This window comes from Astatotilapia calliptera, chromosome 11, assembly GCF_900246225.1.
Source record: "Astatotilapia calliptera chromosome 11, fAstCal1.2, whole genome shotgun sequence".
Classification (NCBI taxonomy): domain Eukaryota; kingdom Metazoa; phylum Chordata; class Actinopteri; order Cichliformes; family Cichlidae; genus Astatotilapia; species Astatotilapia calliptera.
Window position 1 is genome coordinate 3,961,025 of NC_039312.1, and position 15,343 is coordinate 3,976,367.

At 42.8% G+C, this 15,343-nt stretch overlaps 1 protein-coding gene across 5 annotated transcripts; it reads right to left on the bottom strand.

The window, feature by feature from the left end:
- Positions 1-218: 218 nt before the first annotated feature.
- cyb5r4 (cytochrome b5 reductase 4) lies at positions 219-15,066 on the bottom strand. 5 transcript variants are annotated; one of them, XM_026183454.1, is made up of 17 exons: positions 14,879-14,916; positions 14,530-14,685; positions 13,360-13,484; positions 12,502-12,655; positions 8,320-8,420; positions 7,532-7,616; positions 7,134-7,215; positions 6,992-7,049; positions 6,715-6,808; positions 5,188-5,220; positions 4,975-5,097; positions 4,703-4,843; positions 3,548-3,694; positions 3,158-3,308; positions 1,372-1,458; positions 848-1,009; positions 219-387 (listed from the first exon to the last, which is right to left on the bottom strand). In XM_026183454.1, exons 3-17 carry the CDS (start codon positions 13,441-13,443, stop codon positions 333-335), a joined length of 1,557 nt encoding a protein of 518 aa, XP_026039239.1. In that variant the 5' UTR covers positions 13,444-13,484; positions 14,530-14,685; positions 14,879-14,916; the 3' UTR covers positions 219-332. The 5 variants fall into 5 exon arrangements, with proteins under 5 accessions (XP_026039239.1, XP_026039237.1, XP_026039238.1 ...); XM_026183452.1 differs by lacking the exon at positions 14,530-14,685 and having other exon boundaries at positions 14,879-15,066; XM_026183453.1 differs by lacking the exon at positions 14,879-14,916 and having other exon boundaries at positions 14,530-14,867.
- Between the last annotated feature and the right edge of the window lie 277 nt (positions 15,067-15,343).

Sequence of the window (15,343 nt, forward strand, 5' to 3'; positions counted from 1 at the left end):
GCTTTAAGCTAAATGAGCTGGAGTAGGCATTAAGGCCATGTACACATGATAGCAAACTGAAAAACATTTGCTATATATATATATATAGCAAATGTTTTTCAGTTTGCTATCATGGTGTGTCACGTGTAGAATTTTGAAGTGAAAAACAAATTGAATGTATTTTGGAATAAGGCTGGATCATGACAAATGCTGAATGAATACTTTCTGGATCCACTGTATCTGAAACAGTACTAGTGATATTTCTCTTTATTTATATGACGTTCCTCAGAGCACCTCAAACGTATCAGCATCATCAAGTTCTCGATGCATAGAAACACAGTGTTCCCTTCACGTCAACCCTGGAAGGCGTGGAGCTCCTGCTCACTGAAGCCCTGATGCTTCAACAACCTACAAGAAGAGCACACAGGAAAGGAGGTCAACACAAAGCTGAGTCAGTTCACGCTACACATGGAAAATGTTCTCAGTGTGGTGTTGTTAGGCCCGTGCAGCTGAATGTTTTAAAAAGATTTCAGGTGGAAAAATATGTGCCATTAATTACATCAAGTCCTTGGAAAAAAAAGAACAATAGAGCGCGGAGCTGAGGCAGTTTGGCCTTTGAATTTATAACACATTTATTATTTAATGATCATATAAAATCTGAGACTTTGCCGGAGTCTATGTGAACATGCTCGCTGCCTGTTTCAATGATATTTCTAGGACGTATCACATGACTGTATTGGCGCTCTTAAATGCTGTGATTGCACACCAAGTGAAACAGTGCAGTCAGTCGAACAGAACATAGATCTCCGTGAGGATGGCTTTTAAATAAAACACTTTGTCAGAGCAGCAGTGCGGTTGTGTTACCTACCCGAGTGTTAGCTCTGTGAAGGCTGCAGGGCCACAGACACACACGTAGCATTTGGACCCATCAGGCCTGGACAGCAGCTCAGTAAGGATGGGCTCGTTCACCGGACCTTTCCGGCCGGTCCAGCGTTCACTGGGCTCAGAGAGGACATGCTCCACCTGAAACCTAACACACAGCAAATGGAAGACGAGACACGAGAGCCATTTTACATGTAGACATGTCTCCACAGCCATTCACTTCAGTTGAGAAGAGTTATTTTTCTGACACACCGGCTTATTGAAGCTCCAAAGGCTAAAACAAATATTGAACCAGCTATCTAAATTACATTTAACAGGACTGGCCTAAACTGGTTACTACTCCTCTCCTCATCGTCTCTCTTTCTCTGCATTTTCTTTTTCTTTCTTAGAGCTCGGGTTCTTTTCTACCGATGACTCCACCCTGCCGTTTGTTCACATGCACCACCTTAGAGGCTTGTTGTTAACACGACCCACAGTGTGAGGCCCTCCCCAGGCACACAGCTCCTATACCTGCCGTTATTAGCAGCCAGTTCATCCAGTTCAAAGCGCCAAAGAATGTCCTCTTCTCGTCGGTTAAAAAAGAGCAGCTTTGTGTTTCTGGAGACACACAAACATGTTGTAGGTTATGAAGCAAGCAGCCAACTGAAAAACACTACGACTGTTTTCTCAAACTAGTGTCAAGAGCACAGGGAGTTCACTGGTAAAACACCAGAGGTCACAGTGCACACAGAGCATCTAAGAACACAGTGTCAGAGCCTCAAACAAAATATAATCAACCACCCACACATGACAGACAGATGTTGCATCCAAACACTTTGGTTTTCATAAAATGATCAGGTTTGTGCAAACGTATTTGTTGTCTTGTTGGATTTGTAAGAATAAATCAAAGATGGTGAGTGGGTGTGAGATACTAAAGCTGTTGCACAGCTAACCAGATCCTTCAAGCACTCTGAAGTATTGATGGGAATCAAGAACCGGTTCCCAGAAGTCTAATTCCTTGTTAGTTTGCTTGTCTATCCATCCCACAGTTCCCCTTGCACTTCATAGTGCCACAGTCTTCAGAGTGGATGGACATGACTTTTATTTCTATAAAAGGAGTGCAAACTGCATCCACAGCAGCTGCATCATGCTGCTAACGCAACTTTAGAGCTTTGCAAACATGCTAATGCTAATCTAGCCAAAAACCCAGCGACGTTAAAGCTGAGTGAGGCGGCCCAGCAGACACACTCTAAGTTTCAACAGTTAACATGAGCACTGATGAGCAGTCAGCCTCCGTTTCTACAGTACTATCACCATGGCAACCACTTTCATCTTTGCTTCGTGGTCACACCTAAGTACTAAGAGAAAGATGACGTGTGTCCTCATTAGGACAGATCAGTGTTGGTGTGTGGGGCTGTAGCTTTATGTGTTTAAATGGTGATTATCACACAGTGTGTTTCAGTGCGTTTTGGAAAAATGCAAAAACGGTGTAAAAAGTAGTGAAACAAATTCCTGGAAGGTAACGTACGGCACTACATTTAAGAAAAGTGACCAATAAGTAACTTTTTTGAGCAATGAAACCCAAAACTGATCACAACAAAGACGGGAAATATCTCCAGTACGCAAACATCTGACCCACAGCATGCAATGAATGAATGCAGGAATGTAAGGTCTTTGCAAGTCATCTTTTTTGTTTGTTTGTTTGTTCCTCTTGTTGTTTGTTTGTTTGTTTCTTCCTCTTGTTGTTTCCTTCTCTTGTTCTTTGTTTGCTTCTCTTGTTGTGTGTTTGCTTCTCTTGTTGTGTGTTTCTTTCCCTTGTTGTGTGTTTCTTTCCCTTGTTGCTTCTTTCTCTTGTTGCTTCTTTCTCTTGTTGTTTGTTTCTCTTGTTGTTTGTTTGCTCCTCTTGTTGTGTGTTTGCTCCTCTTGTTGTGTGTTTGTTCCTCTTGTTGTGTGTTTGCTTCTCTTGTTGTTTGTTTGCTTCTCTTGTTGTTTGTTTGCTTCTCTTGTTGTTTGTTTGCTTCTCTTGTTGTTTGTTTGCTTCTCTTGTTGTTTGTTTGCTTCTCTTGTTGTGTGTTTGCTCCTCTTGTTGTGTGTTTGCTTCTCTTGTTGTGTGTTTGTTTCTCTTGTTGTGTGTTTGCTTCTCTTGTTGTGTGTTTGTTTCTCATGCCCTGGAGACTCCTGATACAGTTCGGGGAGGTGACCAACAACCAGATGGTTGCTCCAAGTACATTGATTTATATAAATGAATGGACTTACTGATCAGCACTGAATACAAAGGTGTCACTTATGAGCGCTGCTTCTGAAAGTTTGCTCCTACCCGATGGTTTCGATGTCTTCGAGGGCCGCACGGATGAGACGAGCCATGGGCGTGAAGCCTGTGCCTGCAGCTATTAAGTAGAGGTTTGTAACATCACGAAGAGGGCGGAGACTGAAGGTGCCTTCTGGACCACTTACGGCCACACGGTCACCTAGAAGAGTAAACGCGTCATTATTACAACAGTTTCCACAGATTAAACACCTTCATCAAATCAAAATTCAGAACATTATTTACTGTTCGATGGCGAGTTGGTCGCGTTATTGTGCCGCACGTGGAAAAGCACACATTGGTTTTTTCATTGTACTTTTGTTTGTTACAGGTTAAGAGAGAGAAGTCACTGGACCTCATCCATGTTCCCACCCTGGGAGCTGCTCCCTGAATGTGACTCACCGACACTCAGGCTGCTGAGGTGTGGGGTGAACGCTCCACCAGGGTAGACTTTGATCATGAGGTAGAGGTCTGATTCCTGTGACCCGTTCTTAGAAGCTGCTGGAAATATGTGCTCCACTGGAGTGTACGGCCTCACTACCTCCACGTCTGCATGTAGATAACAAACAGTAAGATTTACAGCTGTGCCCGTCTCGGTGATGTCACACTCCCAGAAACAGTCCAAGGTCAGAGCTGTTTCTGTCTGTGATTCGCTGCCATTGAAATAATCAAACTAATATCAGCATTTTACTAACTGACCTGTCATCACTTATCTAGCTGTGCTCATTTTTAACTATAGTAAGGCTTAGAATGAGACTGGTGGAAACAGTTGTCACAAAAATGCGCAGTGATGTAAAAAATCATTACATAAAAGTTAGAAATCACATATGAATTGAATTATACACATTTGCAGGTCACTGAGTAAAATAAGTAGCGATCCCCTACAACCCAGCCACACAAAGGCTGTGCGCTACATCATAATGAACCGATGAGTCAGATACTCCTGAAGTAACAACCAGAGAGCTGTGACAGGACATCAGGACTGCAGACTCGGGAGTGGAAGAGCACAAACCCTGAGATGTGTGCAAACCTGCTGACCATCTACTGTTGCCAACAAGAGGCTCTCCACCAAGTGCAAGGTCATGTTTTCCATGTGGTTCAAATACTTATTTTACTCACTGAAAATCACTTTACAACTTTCATGTAATGTGTTTTTCTTATTTTCAGTTTGCGTCCTCTCCACATCAAAATGAAATGAGCACAATAATCAGATTTTATGCCTTATGCTGATTTTATTTGGAGGTTAGCAAACGCACACAGGCGGCAGCACTGGGGACCAGTTTGTCCCACTGATGAAAGAGGGCAGCACATTATTCTGGACAGGAGGCCTGCAAACTGAATGCACCTGGTTTAAGACACCAACAACAAGGATGTGAATACTCTGTACCACTGTGTACTTCATGGTTGTAGATGATAATGAAACATCCCCACACAATATAAACTTTCTAACACTGCTCTATCTTCAGCAGCTCACCACACCTGCTTCCACAGGTGTTTTAAGCTTCCTCTAAACTGCAGCTTATACACGTTTCACCAGCTGCCTGTGCGACTGCTCACCTTGGACGAGCGCTTTCAGACAGACGTGTTTCCCGACTGGCACATGCATGACAGTCCCAGCAGGGAGCTGCAGTCTGAACAGGTAAGTGTTGTGGTTCACCTCAGTCTTAGACACCAACACACAATCCCGATAGAAGAGAGCTGTAAAACAGGGAACAGCAACGTGGTCTCCTATGTATCTTTTTTTTTGTCTGAGCACACAGCATGCAGGAAGCGAGTGGAGCGATGTGAACGGGCTGCACAGGCACATCTGTGATGCTGTTGGAACCCACCTCGGTCCTTTTGGCGTACAAACGTATTATGGGACTCCAGAGGTTGACCGAGACTCGCCCATTTTCCGTGAGCACCTTTGCGTATGCTAACCTGGATCTTTCCCACGGAGAAAGCAGTGTGAACTGTAGATGATAACAACTTACCAACTTAAGGACAACAGCAAGACAGTGCATGTTCATTTTACAGAATCTGTTTTCAAAGATGTTGTTCACCTGCAACATTTTCCTCAACTTCATCAGAAAGACCTGCAAAAGCACGACAGTCGATTTTACAAACAAAAGCATTTATTCATAAGCTTGAAACTCACATTAGGGCTGTGTTGACAGAAGCTGTGCTAAAAGCTGGAGGAACAATCTCCACAGGAGAAAAACTGGGGCTTCCACAAGTAACAGCACCTAAAAGTCTCATTAGACATTCAAGTAGTTCTGGCACCAAATCAAACCATAATCTGATTTTAGCTAAATCTGGATACCACCGATTCACACCTTTATAAAGCTAAGCAAAGACCAAGACTACAACCCCAGCTTTCAGATCCTCTATGGTGAAATGCTCAATGACAGCAGAAAGAGAAACATCTGCTGTGACTTGTGAGGGGTGAAGAGAACAGAGAGTCAGCAGCAACACATGTGGGAGCTAACAAATATCTCTGTAGGACTTCCACAACTGAGGAATGCTTGGGAGAAAGCTCTTGTGTAGCTGTGGTCAAACGTTTACACGAAACTCAGGCTCTCTTTGGGCTTTTAATGATTTCTTGGAACGGCTCTTTTCCCAAAGTGGACTGAAAAAAAAAAACAAGAATTGAGCACACAAATCTAAATCCATTTTGTATTTTCTCTCACCAAAGTCAAACAGATACATACAGGCTTAAATACTGTACACACATCCCAACTAATACTTGACTAAATGTCTCTCGGTATGTTGAACCTTGAACAGTTCGTTTAAATTGGTCAGTTTTAAACATATTTCAATACAGTTCAGCTCGGAGCTTTGGGAAGGTTAATGTTAACCTGCTTTATGCAGAACAACAGCTGGGAACAGGTCTGGGATCACTGTCCTGTGCTGTTTTAACTGTCTAGCTGAAGAGTTCAGAGGTCGTCCTTCTTCTGCACCAGGACCACTGGCAGCAAAGCAGCCCCACAGCACGATGCTACCACCACCATGCTTGACAGCTGATCTGCTGTTCTTGGGGTGGCGATAGCTCAGGAGGTAGAGCGGGTCATCAGCTGATCTACCGACGTGCCCATCAGAGTACGAATGCGTATCAATGTTAGACAGAAAGAACTTAAGCGCAGATAAAAGGTGCTTGTACGGGTGAATGAGGCGTGCTGTATGAAGCTCCCGCTCTCGTCAGTGAAGCTCAGTGTTTGCCTCATGTGAGTTATTGTAGTTTGCTTTTCATAGATGCACCTATGCTGCCGGCCTCGCAGCAGGGCCACGTTGATGACCCCAGGAGCCTTTTACAGCTGAGGTGCTTTTTTAAAGTAGTGTATCACACTTCCAGCCCAGCAGCTCTTTAAGGCCTCTTAGCTTAGTGCCACACCTTACACAACCTTACCTCCTTACACAAGTCTGCTATGACTGACAGGCAGATGATAACAACAGTTAATGAAAATGTTTCTGTGTTTGCCAGATTGGACAGCTGAGAGTTGGGCTTTCATTATGTAGAGTGAAAGACTGCTGCAACGACACAGCGCAGTGAGCTGCGTAGGATCGATGCAACACAGCAATAAAATACTCACGCAAATGAATCATGTAGGACATTTTCCCCAGCAGCACCTCCAGTCGAAGAACACCTGCCTTTAGATCGACAGTGGTACAGCCTGAGCTGGGTATCTGACACATACAGATGGTACAGTTACTGTGTGCACAGCTGGTACTGGTTGTACTGGTTAGAGGAATGAAAGCAACACAGGACACAAGTGGAGCTCAATAACAGTCAGGGCCTGGATGCACACAGTGTAGAGGGGGGCATGTGAAGAGCTCCATCTTACAGCACATCACAGGTGGAGCGATTACCTTTCTTCTGGTATAAACAACCAGATGAACAGTGCCATCAGTCTGGAACCAATCGTACCTGCAGCAACAGGAAGAAGAGGATTTTGTCACTCGAGAGCTTCCTTATCAGATGTGTTCTTTAGGTGCTTACTGTCCTTCATACCGAGGGCGAGAGTCTTTGTCTGGAAGAGGAGCCACTGAAGTCGGTGAGGCGAGGCCAGTCACAGGTGGGGGAGGGAGGATTGCTATGGCAACAGACGAAACCATGTTAGGTGCAGCAAAAACTTTCAGTTGGAATAACAACAACACATCATACTAAACATGAACATACACAGCATGACTCGATTATATTTATGTGTATTTATTACAGATGTGCCAATAAACTGGTCACAGCTGCACACATGTTTATTTTTTAAACACAACTATGGCAGCACCAGGATGTAGCGTCACAGCAGTTTCTACATGTATACTTGTGAGAAGCCCCCCGACCCCCAGCTTCATAGACTTAGTTAAAGGCTGTGTTTTTCTGCAGAGTGCAGACGGATGTAAATCTCTGTGTACCTCTAACAGCTGTGCCGGCCTTGGTGCTCATCCTGCCCACCAGGCACTCTTTCAGCATAGACTCATAGTTGACCCAGCGATGGACCTGCTCACAAACACACATATACACTCATCCAAGTCAGTCTCACCCCAACCAATCACAGCAGATGGCCCCGCCCCTCCCTGAGCCTGGTTCTGCTGGAGGTTTCTTCCTGTTAAAAGGGAGTTTTTCCTTCCCACTGTCACCAACGTGCTGCTCGCAGGGGGTCATATGATTGTTGGGGTTTTCTCTGTATCTATCAATGTATTGTCTACCTTACACTATAAAGCCCCTTGAGGCGACTGTTGTTGTGATTTGGCGCTGTGTAAATAAAGCTGAATTGAAGCTTTGAGCTTACAAATCTATATCATACTGCAAACACAAGTCCTGCTGCAGTCTTACAGACTTATTTTCACCTCTGCTCAGCTTTGCCCGTTAGCGAGGCCCCACTTTCACACATGAAGCCAACAGGAGAGTCGTTTTAATTGACTCTGAGACTGATAAAGAATTATGTCACAGTCTGACGCTAAAATCGAAGCTAAACACATCGGCATGACTAAACAAACAAATCCTGCCTAGAATAAAGAGCGGACATGTGAAGTCGACTCTGTAACTGATTTATTGATTCCAGTGATGCTTGATAGGAAAATGAGCCTACAGTCGCTTCGTGTGCACACTGGTAAACCAATTAAACGTTTACCACTTATCATAAATCTGCAGATGCATTCCAGACTATACAATACACTGCATTTACTTTTTGCTTCCATACCTGGTCAAAGAGTTCAGTTCCATCTACTCCTGCTGCCTTCATCAGCTCCTCTTCTCCACCAGGGTGGTAGTCCATGTAGGCACTCACATTATACACCATACCTGTCAAAAACATCCACACAACGTTTTGTGTATTAAGTTATGTTTGTCCTCTGCAGACAGAAACAGATAAAACAGTATAAAACGATTGTTCAATATTATCATATTTTTAATTAATTATATTTTTAAAATTACACAGAATACACCCAGAAAACCCAGAAAGGTCCCACATCGTGAGCGTGCACACTCTGCTGAGAAATCAGCTGTGTTATCAGTGACTGGGCTCCTCACACAGAGAGACCTCGTCCTCAAAGGCTGCAGCACGTCTGCTTTACCTTAAATGAAACAGCTTCAAACTAGGGCGGGCCATGTTTATCGAATACACGCGAGGTATCGCGAGTTTTTCCACGTGCGACGCATAAATGGCTTTATCGTAACCATTGAGTATACGTCGCCATGGCAATATTAAGCTGTCTGCATGTAATTCACTGAGTTTTTTTTCTCCCACACACTGCAAATGCATCACTAATTCCCCCCTCCCAACCTGACACACTGCACTCAGCATGCGTGTTTATTTACTACAACATCGGGAAAAACATGGTGGCGGCGGGAGTTTGAGACTCGCTGTCGTTTGGATTGCACCAGTCGGGGGTTTTTGTAGTCGCCGTCTACACTTTTGTTTAGACAGTTTTTGTTTAAGCACAAAGGAGCACATTTTTAATTTCAGTTGTTTTGTCTGATGAAACATTGCTCGATGCCCTTTTCTGTTGCCGTGATCTTTTGTTAAATATCAGTGTTGTTGACGACAGAAAGAGACGAACAGCATCGTCACTGTGACAAACCTCTGTGGCGAACCCTCATAATGTCCTCCTGATACCACGGGACCCCACTTCATTTGACTGTTTTTAAAAGTATAAATTGCCAATCAATTCAGTGTTACAGCTTAGTTTTACTTAAGACCAACACATGACCACAAAATTTACCCTACATGTTACATTTTGGGCACTGTTTTGACACTATTTTTTTATTCCATTTCAAATGTATGTCTCATTTATACAAAATGTTTCTTTGTTTTTGGGTAAAAAATAAATTAAATCATTAGTTATTGTGATTATCGTTTCACAACCAGAGTCGGCTGCTTTAACAGATGATCACAGACGGGTTTATGTCAAAGTTAATGTAGGAAACTGTTTTTAAACTACAAGTTTTTTACTGGCAGCAAATAATCACATCTGTTGTCCTCTGGGCTCAAAAATGCCCCCGTTTGCTTTGACTGTTTATAAAGCAACAAGTACTGTCAAAGGAAAATAGTTTTTATATAATGTGATCAGCTTCATGAAATGTATTCTTTTATTGATCACTAAGCAAATGTCTACGTGACGTTTGACATGTACTTTTGTGTGATAAACAACTAATAGCTTCCTCTTTCTGTAAGAACATACAGATTTAGAAAAAGGGGAACCTCAGCTCAGAGTTCTTAGAATAAGAAGCTATTTGTACACACACACACACAGACAAGTATAAATAAAGCACGCAGACAGTGATGAGACGCAGGTCGTGCGTCCATGACTGCTCTCGCGAGTAAAGACAACTGCAGTGTTTGTGTTTTCTAACTCAGGCGTCTTAGCTGAAGAACTACGGGATGATTTAGAGAAATCCCCTGTCAAGTATAAAATATCATTTCTGTGTTTCAAGGTTTTATTCAACTTTATTCCAACTCATTGCCTGACAGTTTTCTATATTTTGGCATGGTAGGAGGGCATGAGTCTGAGTGAAGGCAAACTTTCATGAGGACAAAGGCGTGTCCATATTTGACCCAAGTGCAGGAGGAAGCTCAGGTTTATTCCTCTGCACTGGTCCCATCATGGACAGCATTCTTTCTGCAGTTGCAGGCCAAGGGGCATATACAGTAAACAAGCTGTTACAGGTGATTGTTTTCTTTTGGAAACCTGCAATGTTAGGGACAACTCGTGTCCTGACTGCAGGACAGACGGTTTGCCATCGCACACGAGCATGTTCCATGTACAGCTGGACCTGCATCACATGCTGCCCATGTTTTTGTCTCAAAGTTCCCTGGTTTACTTGGATGTTCTGTTGGACAGAGTCCTCTGAAGGGGACTTGGTGCTCATACAGTCACATCAGTACCAGGATCTTACATCACAGCAGGAGAAACACCCACTTGTTCCATACACCTCAAATGGGAGCACATTTGTGTCATGAACGATGATCATCTATTGTGTCTTTATCAAGAAATTATATCCTTTTTGTGCTTCTATGATTAATCTTGTGTCACCTTTAAAACTTCTCTACCAGACTCAGGATGTCATAAACTGGCCGTAGCGACTCTACTGCATGCACGGCAGTAAGAATCAACACACCCACATATGCCTACAGCTGCATTCGGTCCATTTTTCTTCCTCTCTTGTTGTCCCTCCTTGTTCATCATTGAGTTGGCTGTAGAGCAGGTCATCTGCTAATTGGATGGTTGTTGGTTCAATCTCTGTGTGCTCTAGTCTGGAGTTCTTACCAAGGTGTCCTTGGACAAGCTCCTCAGACTACCATGTCCTGGATGCCTGAGAACCTACTTGAACATAGTTCAGATTCTTCATCACTTTTCTTCACTTCATAGCCTTCTTCCACTTCTGCAGGTGGCTGATGTGCTTTTTCATAGAAAGGGTAGCATGTGCTCTAAATATTGACAAATATTTTCTATATCTTCTAACCCTGGATCTTCCTGAACATTGATTCTCCCTCCTCATTATACTAGAGGACAATATGTGCTTTGTCCTACTGGTCATTGCTTTGCACAACATGGTAAAAAAAAAAAAAAAAGTATGCTCACAAGCCTCCACTGCAATGGAGACCTGTGAGCTACTTTCTGTGTATGTATTATTGTAGGGTCGACCTTACAATATGAAGCACCTTGATGCGGCTGTTGTTGTGATTCGGCGCTGTATAAATAAAATGTAATTGAATGTAGAGCACCTGCCTCCTCATTGTGCTGCCTGTTGTGGTTGTTATGACCAGTGCTTGACCCCACACATCAGTGATCCAAGATCAAAGATGTTTGAAAGCAGTATGGTGTGAAAATACGGCTCTTTGCAACACTTTGTACTTTGGGGTCATTTTTGTCCCCGAGGACAAGAGATGTCATAAAATCCAATAAAAATCCCATAAATAACTCAAATTACTTAAAACTTATTCCAGTCATGCATAGTATAGTAATGAATAACTTCTGTTATTTTCAGACCATCTGATGAATAAAAAACACATTGTTGAGAGCAAAACATTTCTTTAGAGGACAAAAATGTCCCAAGGACAACACAAGGGTTCAAATAAAACATTTCAATTCATTCAGATTTTTTGTGTTCAAAGTAGAAAAACATACTGAACGGTGAATTTGAATGAGTACAGCTGTGCAATGTTGGGCCGTGTATGGTTGAAAATCACATTTGTTTTTGGAGGTTATTCAGACATATTGTGATATATCGTGTATCGTGATCAGAGATGGGCAGTAAGGGATTACTATTGCAAAAACGGTAATTAGATTACTGTTACTTTCCCGTAGGAACGCTGCGTTACTGCGTTACTAAAACCGTGATTTTTTGCGAGAATGTCTCACGACAGTGACGTAAGCGAGTGCGCTGTTAGTGACAACAGCTGTGTGCAGGTCAACAGTATATTATATATCGAGTGCGGAGAGAGTATGAGCGTGCAGCGTTTAAAGCGTGGAAGTACTGACCTTACTTTGAGTTTGATTCCATAAAAAGTGACAAAAACATTAGTGTCCGCTGTGCGTGGGAAGAAAACTTCTTTTTACAGCGAAAAAAAACCCTAAACTTCAGAGCAAGCACCGAGTAGCTACGACGTGATGGGAAACTCACAGAGAAACTCGCGGATTCTTCCACTGACCGCTGCACACCTGCACCAGTGTAACCCTCCGCCTGCCCAACTCCTGCTTTACAGGTGAAAATAGAGCAACAGGACCGCTGAGTCTTTGACTTTATTTATTTTCTGCTGTGTTTTACTTGCATCTATTTAGTTTGTCATATTTGTTTGTTATATAGTTTGTCAAAAGGACAAACTTCACAAAGAGAAGTGCCATGAAGTTTTCTCCAAGAAGAAAGGCCTCTGCAGACTCACCTCGTATGCAGGTCCAGCAGTCCTCTCTCCTGTTGTGTTTCTGCAGTTCTTCCTCAGTAACTTCAATGAGGCGCCCTCTGAGTCCAGTAAGATCTTTTCCACTCTTGGCAAACCGAATCCAGTCCATGAGACTGTGGCCCGGCTTCAAGGCCACCTTTGAGGGCAGAGTCATGAAAAACGTTAGGAACTCATTTTAGACAGCAGAGCTCTGGAGCTTTGTGGAAACTCAATTCTGCTAATATGCCAGATGTTAATGGTGTGACGTTCAAAACCCCAAAACTCTGAACGAATAAATACTGCTCTCTAATGCAAAACATAAATCTGCCATAACAGCAACCAGCCTTGTTACTTCACATACACAACAACTGATGCATCCCACGAAGTAAGCTCTGACATTATTTTACGTTTACTTATTTAGCAGAATATTTGCTTCCGCCACTGAAAAAACAACAAACAAAAAACATTTTCACTTGGAATAAATTAGGCACGAACTCGTTGTTGGATTCGACATTTCCAGGTAACAACGTGAAATCTTGATTTATGTGGCAAAAAGTGTTCAGTTGTTCTCATGAGCGGAAACGACGACACAGGTGTCTCCAGATTACTCGGTTATTTCCACTGCGAGTTTATTTTATGTGCCAGGTTTAACTCACTGACTTATTTGCCAGAATAGAAGCTCTGATTTATTAGAATAATAAAGAGAAATGTAAAAAAGTCAATTGCGCAATAAATATTTTGGAGGATAATTAATAAATGGTTACAAAAGTAAAGAAGGGAGAAAGCGCATCAACACAATAAAGTGTGTAACGGGCGTGTGCGGGATTCACGGGTGTTCGGGGGATCCAGAAAGTGAGTTACCTTGTTCCTCCCGGACTGGCCGGACGGAGAGACCCGCTGCTGGGAGCTCGGTGCCGGAAAGGACTGGGTCGGGACGTTTAACATGTTGTGAACGGTCCGGAAGCAGCCCCACTTTCGTACAAACCCTGTTTAACCAGCGGCAGTTTAACACAGTCACACACAAACACCAGATATCACAGTGCTGTCATGCTGTCGGCGGTGCTAGCTCAGGACACATCTCGGCCGAGCAGTGCTGCTAGGCTAAGCTAGGCTAACAGGTCAACGCACTTTAGAGGCAAATCTAAAGAGTGAGACTTCGACTGAAGTTAATGTTCGCGAGTTGAAAGAAATATTTAATAATCAAATCCAGTAGTTCTCCTTATCCAGGATGTAAGTGCGAACTACCGCCTGGCTTAAGCTTCCGTAAATAAATAAGACTACATTTGTCGCGCAGTCTGACGACAAAGTCAACACGTGAAGTCATCATTTTGCGACGTCGCTGCTTCGCGACCAAACAAGTTTAACGTGAGCAGATTATGTTTCTGTATTCTCACGATAAAAATATGAATTTAAGAAAATGCTCGATTATGATCCACCAGATTCTCCCGTGTCTGGGAGCTGAGATCGTCATAAGTTTGTGGACTTCCCAGTTGTTTAGCTTCTTTCTAGACTTCAAATCAGCTAAAGCCTCTTTCCAGTCTTATTGACCGAAGCTCCTGAAGTGCAAAGTCATTGATGCTGTTCATACTTTTAAATAAATTCATTTCAGCTCAGTTTTATTTTTATAATACCAAATCACAGCAAGAGTTGCCTCCAGGTTTATATTGTATGACAAGGATCTTACAATAACGCAGAGAAAACCCCAACATGGGAAGGAAGGAAAACTCCCTTTTAACAGGAAGAACCTTCCAAACAGGCTCAGTGAGGGGCAGCAATCTGCCCCAACTGTAAACATTGTAAAGTGAGTTTCATCTTTCATCAATTATTTATGTTTTGTTGCTTTCATTTTGTATTATGTGTATTTTTTTCTAAATCTATAGTTTATTCTTCAATTCAGCTGCCAGTGCACTAATCAATGCGATTTGCCAGATGTTTCCAACACAACTCTTTCATATGAACACGCTTGTATCAGTAAACCCCAGGTTAACTTAGCAGGCTGATAACCAGCATCATGCAACCACTTATGCTGACCGTCAGTGTTAGGGGAAGTGCTTCCAGGTCATGAAAAGATACTCTGGATATGTTGAACTTGCTTCATAGTACAGAAGGCTCAGAGTGAACTCTAGAGTTACCCAGATCAGCCCACACCCTGCCTTGTAGTACAGGCCTCAGGGTTTCCTCGGGGTGCTGCAGTTAAGACATTTACAAACAACATCAGCAAAACATTGGTGACACTGTGTGATGTCTTTGGTAGGGTGTCACTACAGAACAAGAGGAGCTGCATCAAAAACAACACTGATTACACCACTCAGAAAAACTCACAACAATTCAAAGTTAGCTTGAATAGAGTCGGGTTAGTTACACTGACATGAAAACACACCTGAAATTAAACTACTGAAAAAAGTGACAACAGATGAACTATTTCCTCCCTCACTCCCGCCGTCATCTTCCTCCTCCTCCTCATCTGAATCTGTCTGGTTGTCAGCTGGCATTGTGGAAACGTGGCATCTTCATTTCAGTGTTACTACTGTGCACTCTAAAAGACATCATGGCAGCTGGAGGGTTTGCTTTTCAAAGGCAAATCTGCTAAGAGGATTAATGGACAAGAGTGCCCAACCTTCACAATAAAAGTCTGTATGTACCTAGTCAAGACTCACGGAGAGAGGGTTGGTAGAGAGCAGTAACATTAGTTTTTCTCAAATGTTAAAACACAAAAGCCAATCCTGTAACCCAAATGACCAGTAGTCTAAACACATTTACTAAATGTAGCCACCATATTCCAGTACCGTAAACACATGTCACATGAAGACACAATTCACAAAACACAACCCTCTGTACTCATAAA

Bases quoted from the DNA above. Each gene is read 5' to 3' on its own strand.
- cyb5r4 (XM_026183452.1), bottom strand. From the start codon at position 14,990: ATGCCAGCTGACAACCAGACAGATTCAGATGAGGAGGAGGAGGAAGAT. The intron at 4,844-4,974 runs GTGGGTTCCAAC...CCTGTTTTACAG, and splicing joins TGTACGCCAAAAGGACCGAG to CTCTCTTCTATCGGGATTGT. The intron at 1,010-1,371 runs GTATAGGAGCTG...GCTGTGTGTTAG, and splicing joins CTGGCTGCTAATAACGGCAG to GTTTCAGGTGGAGCATGTCC.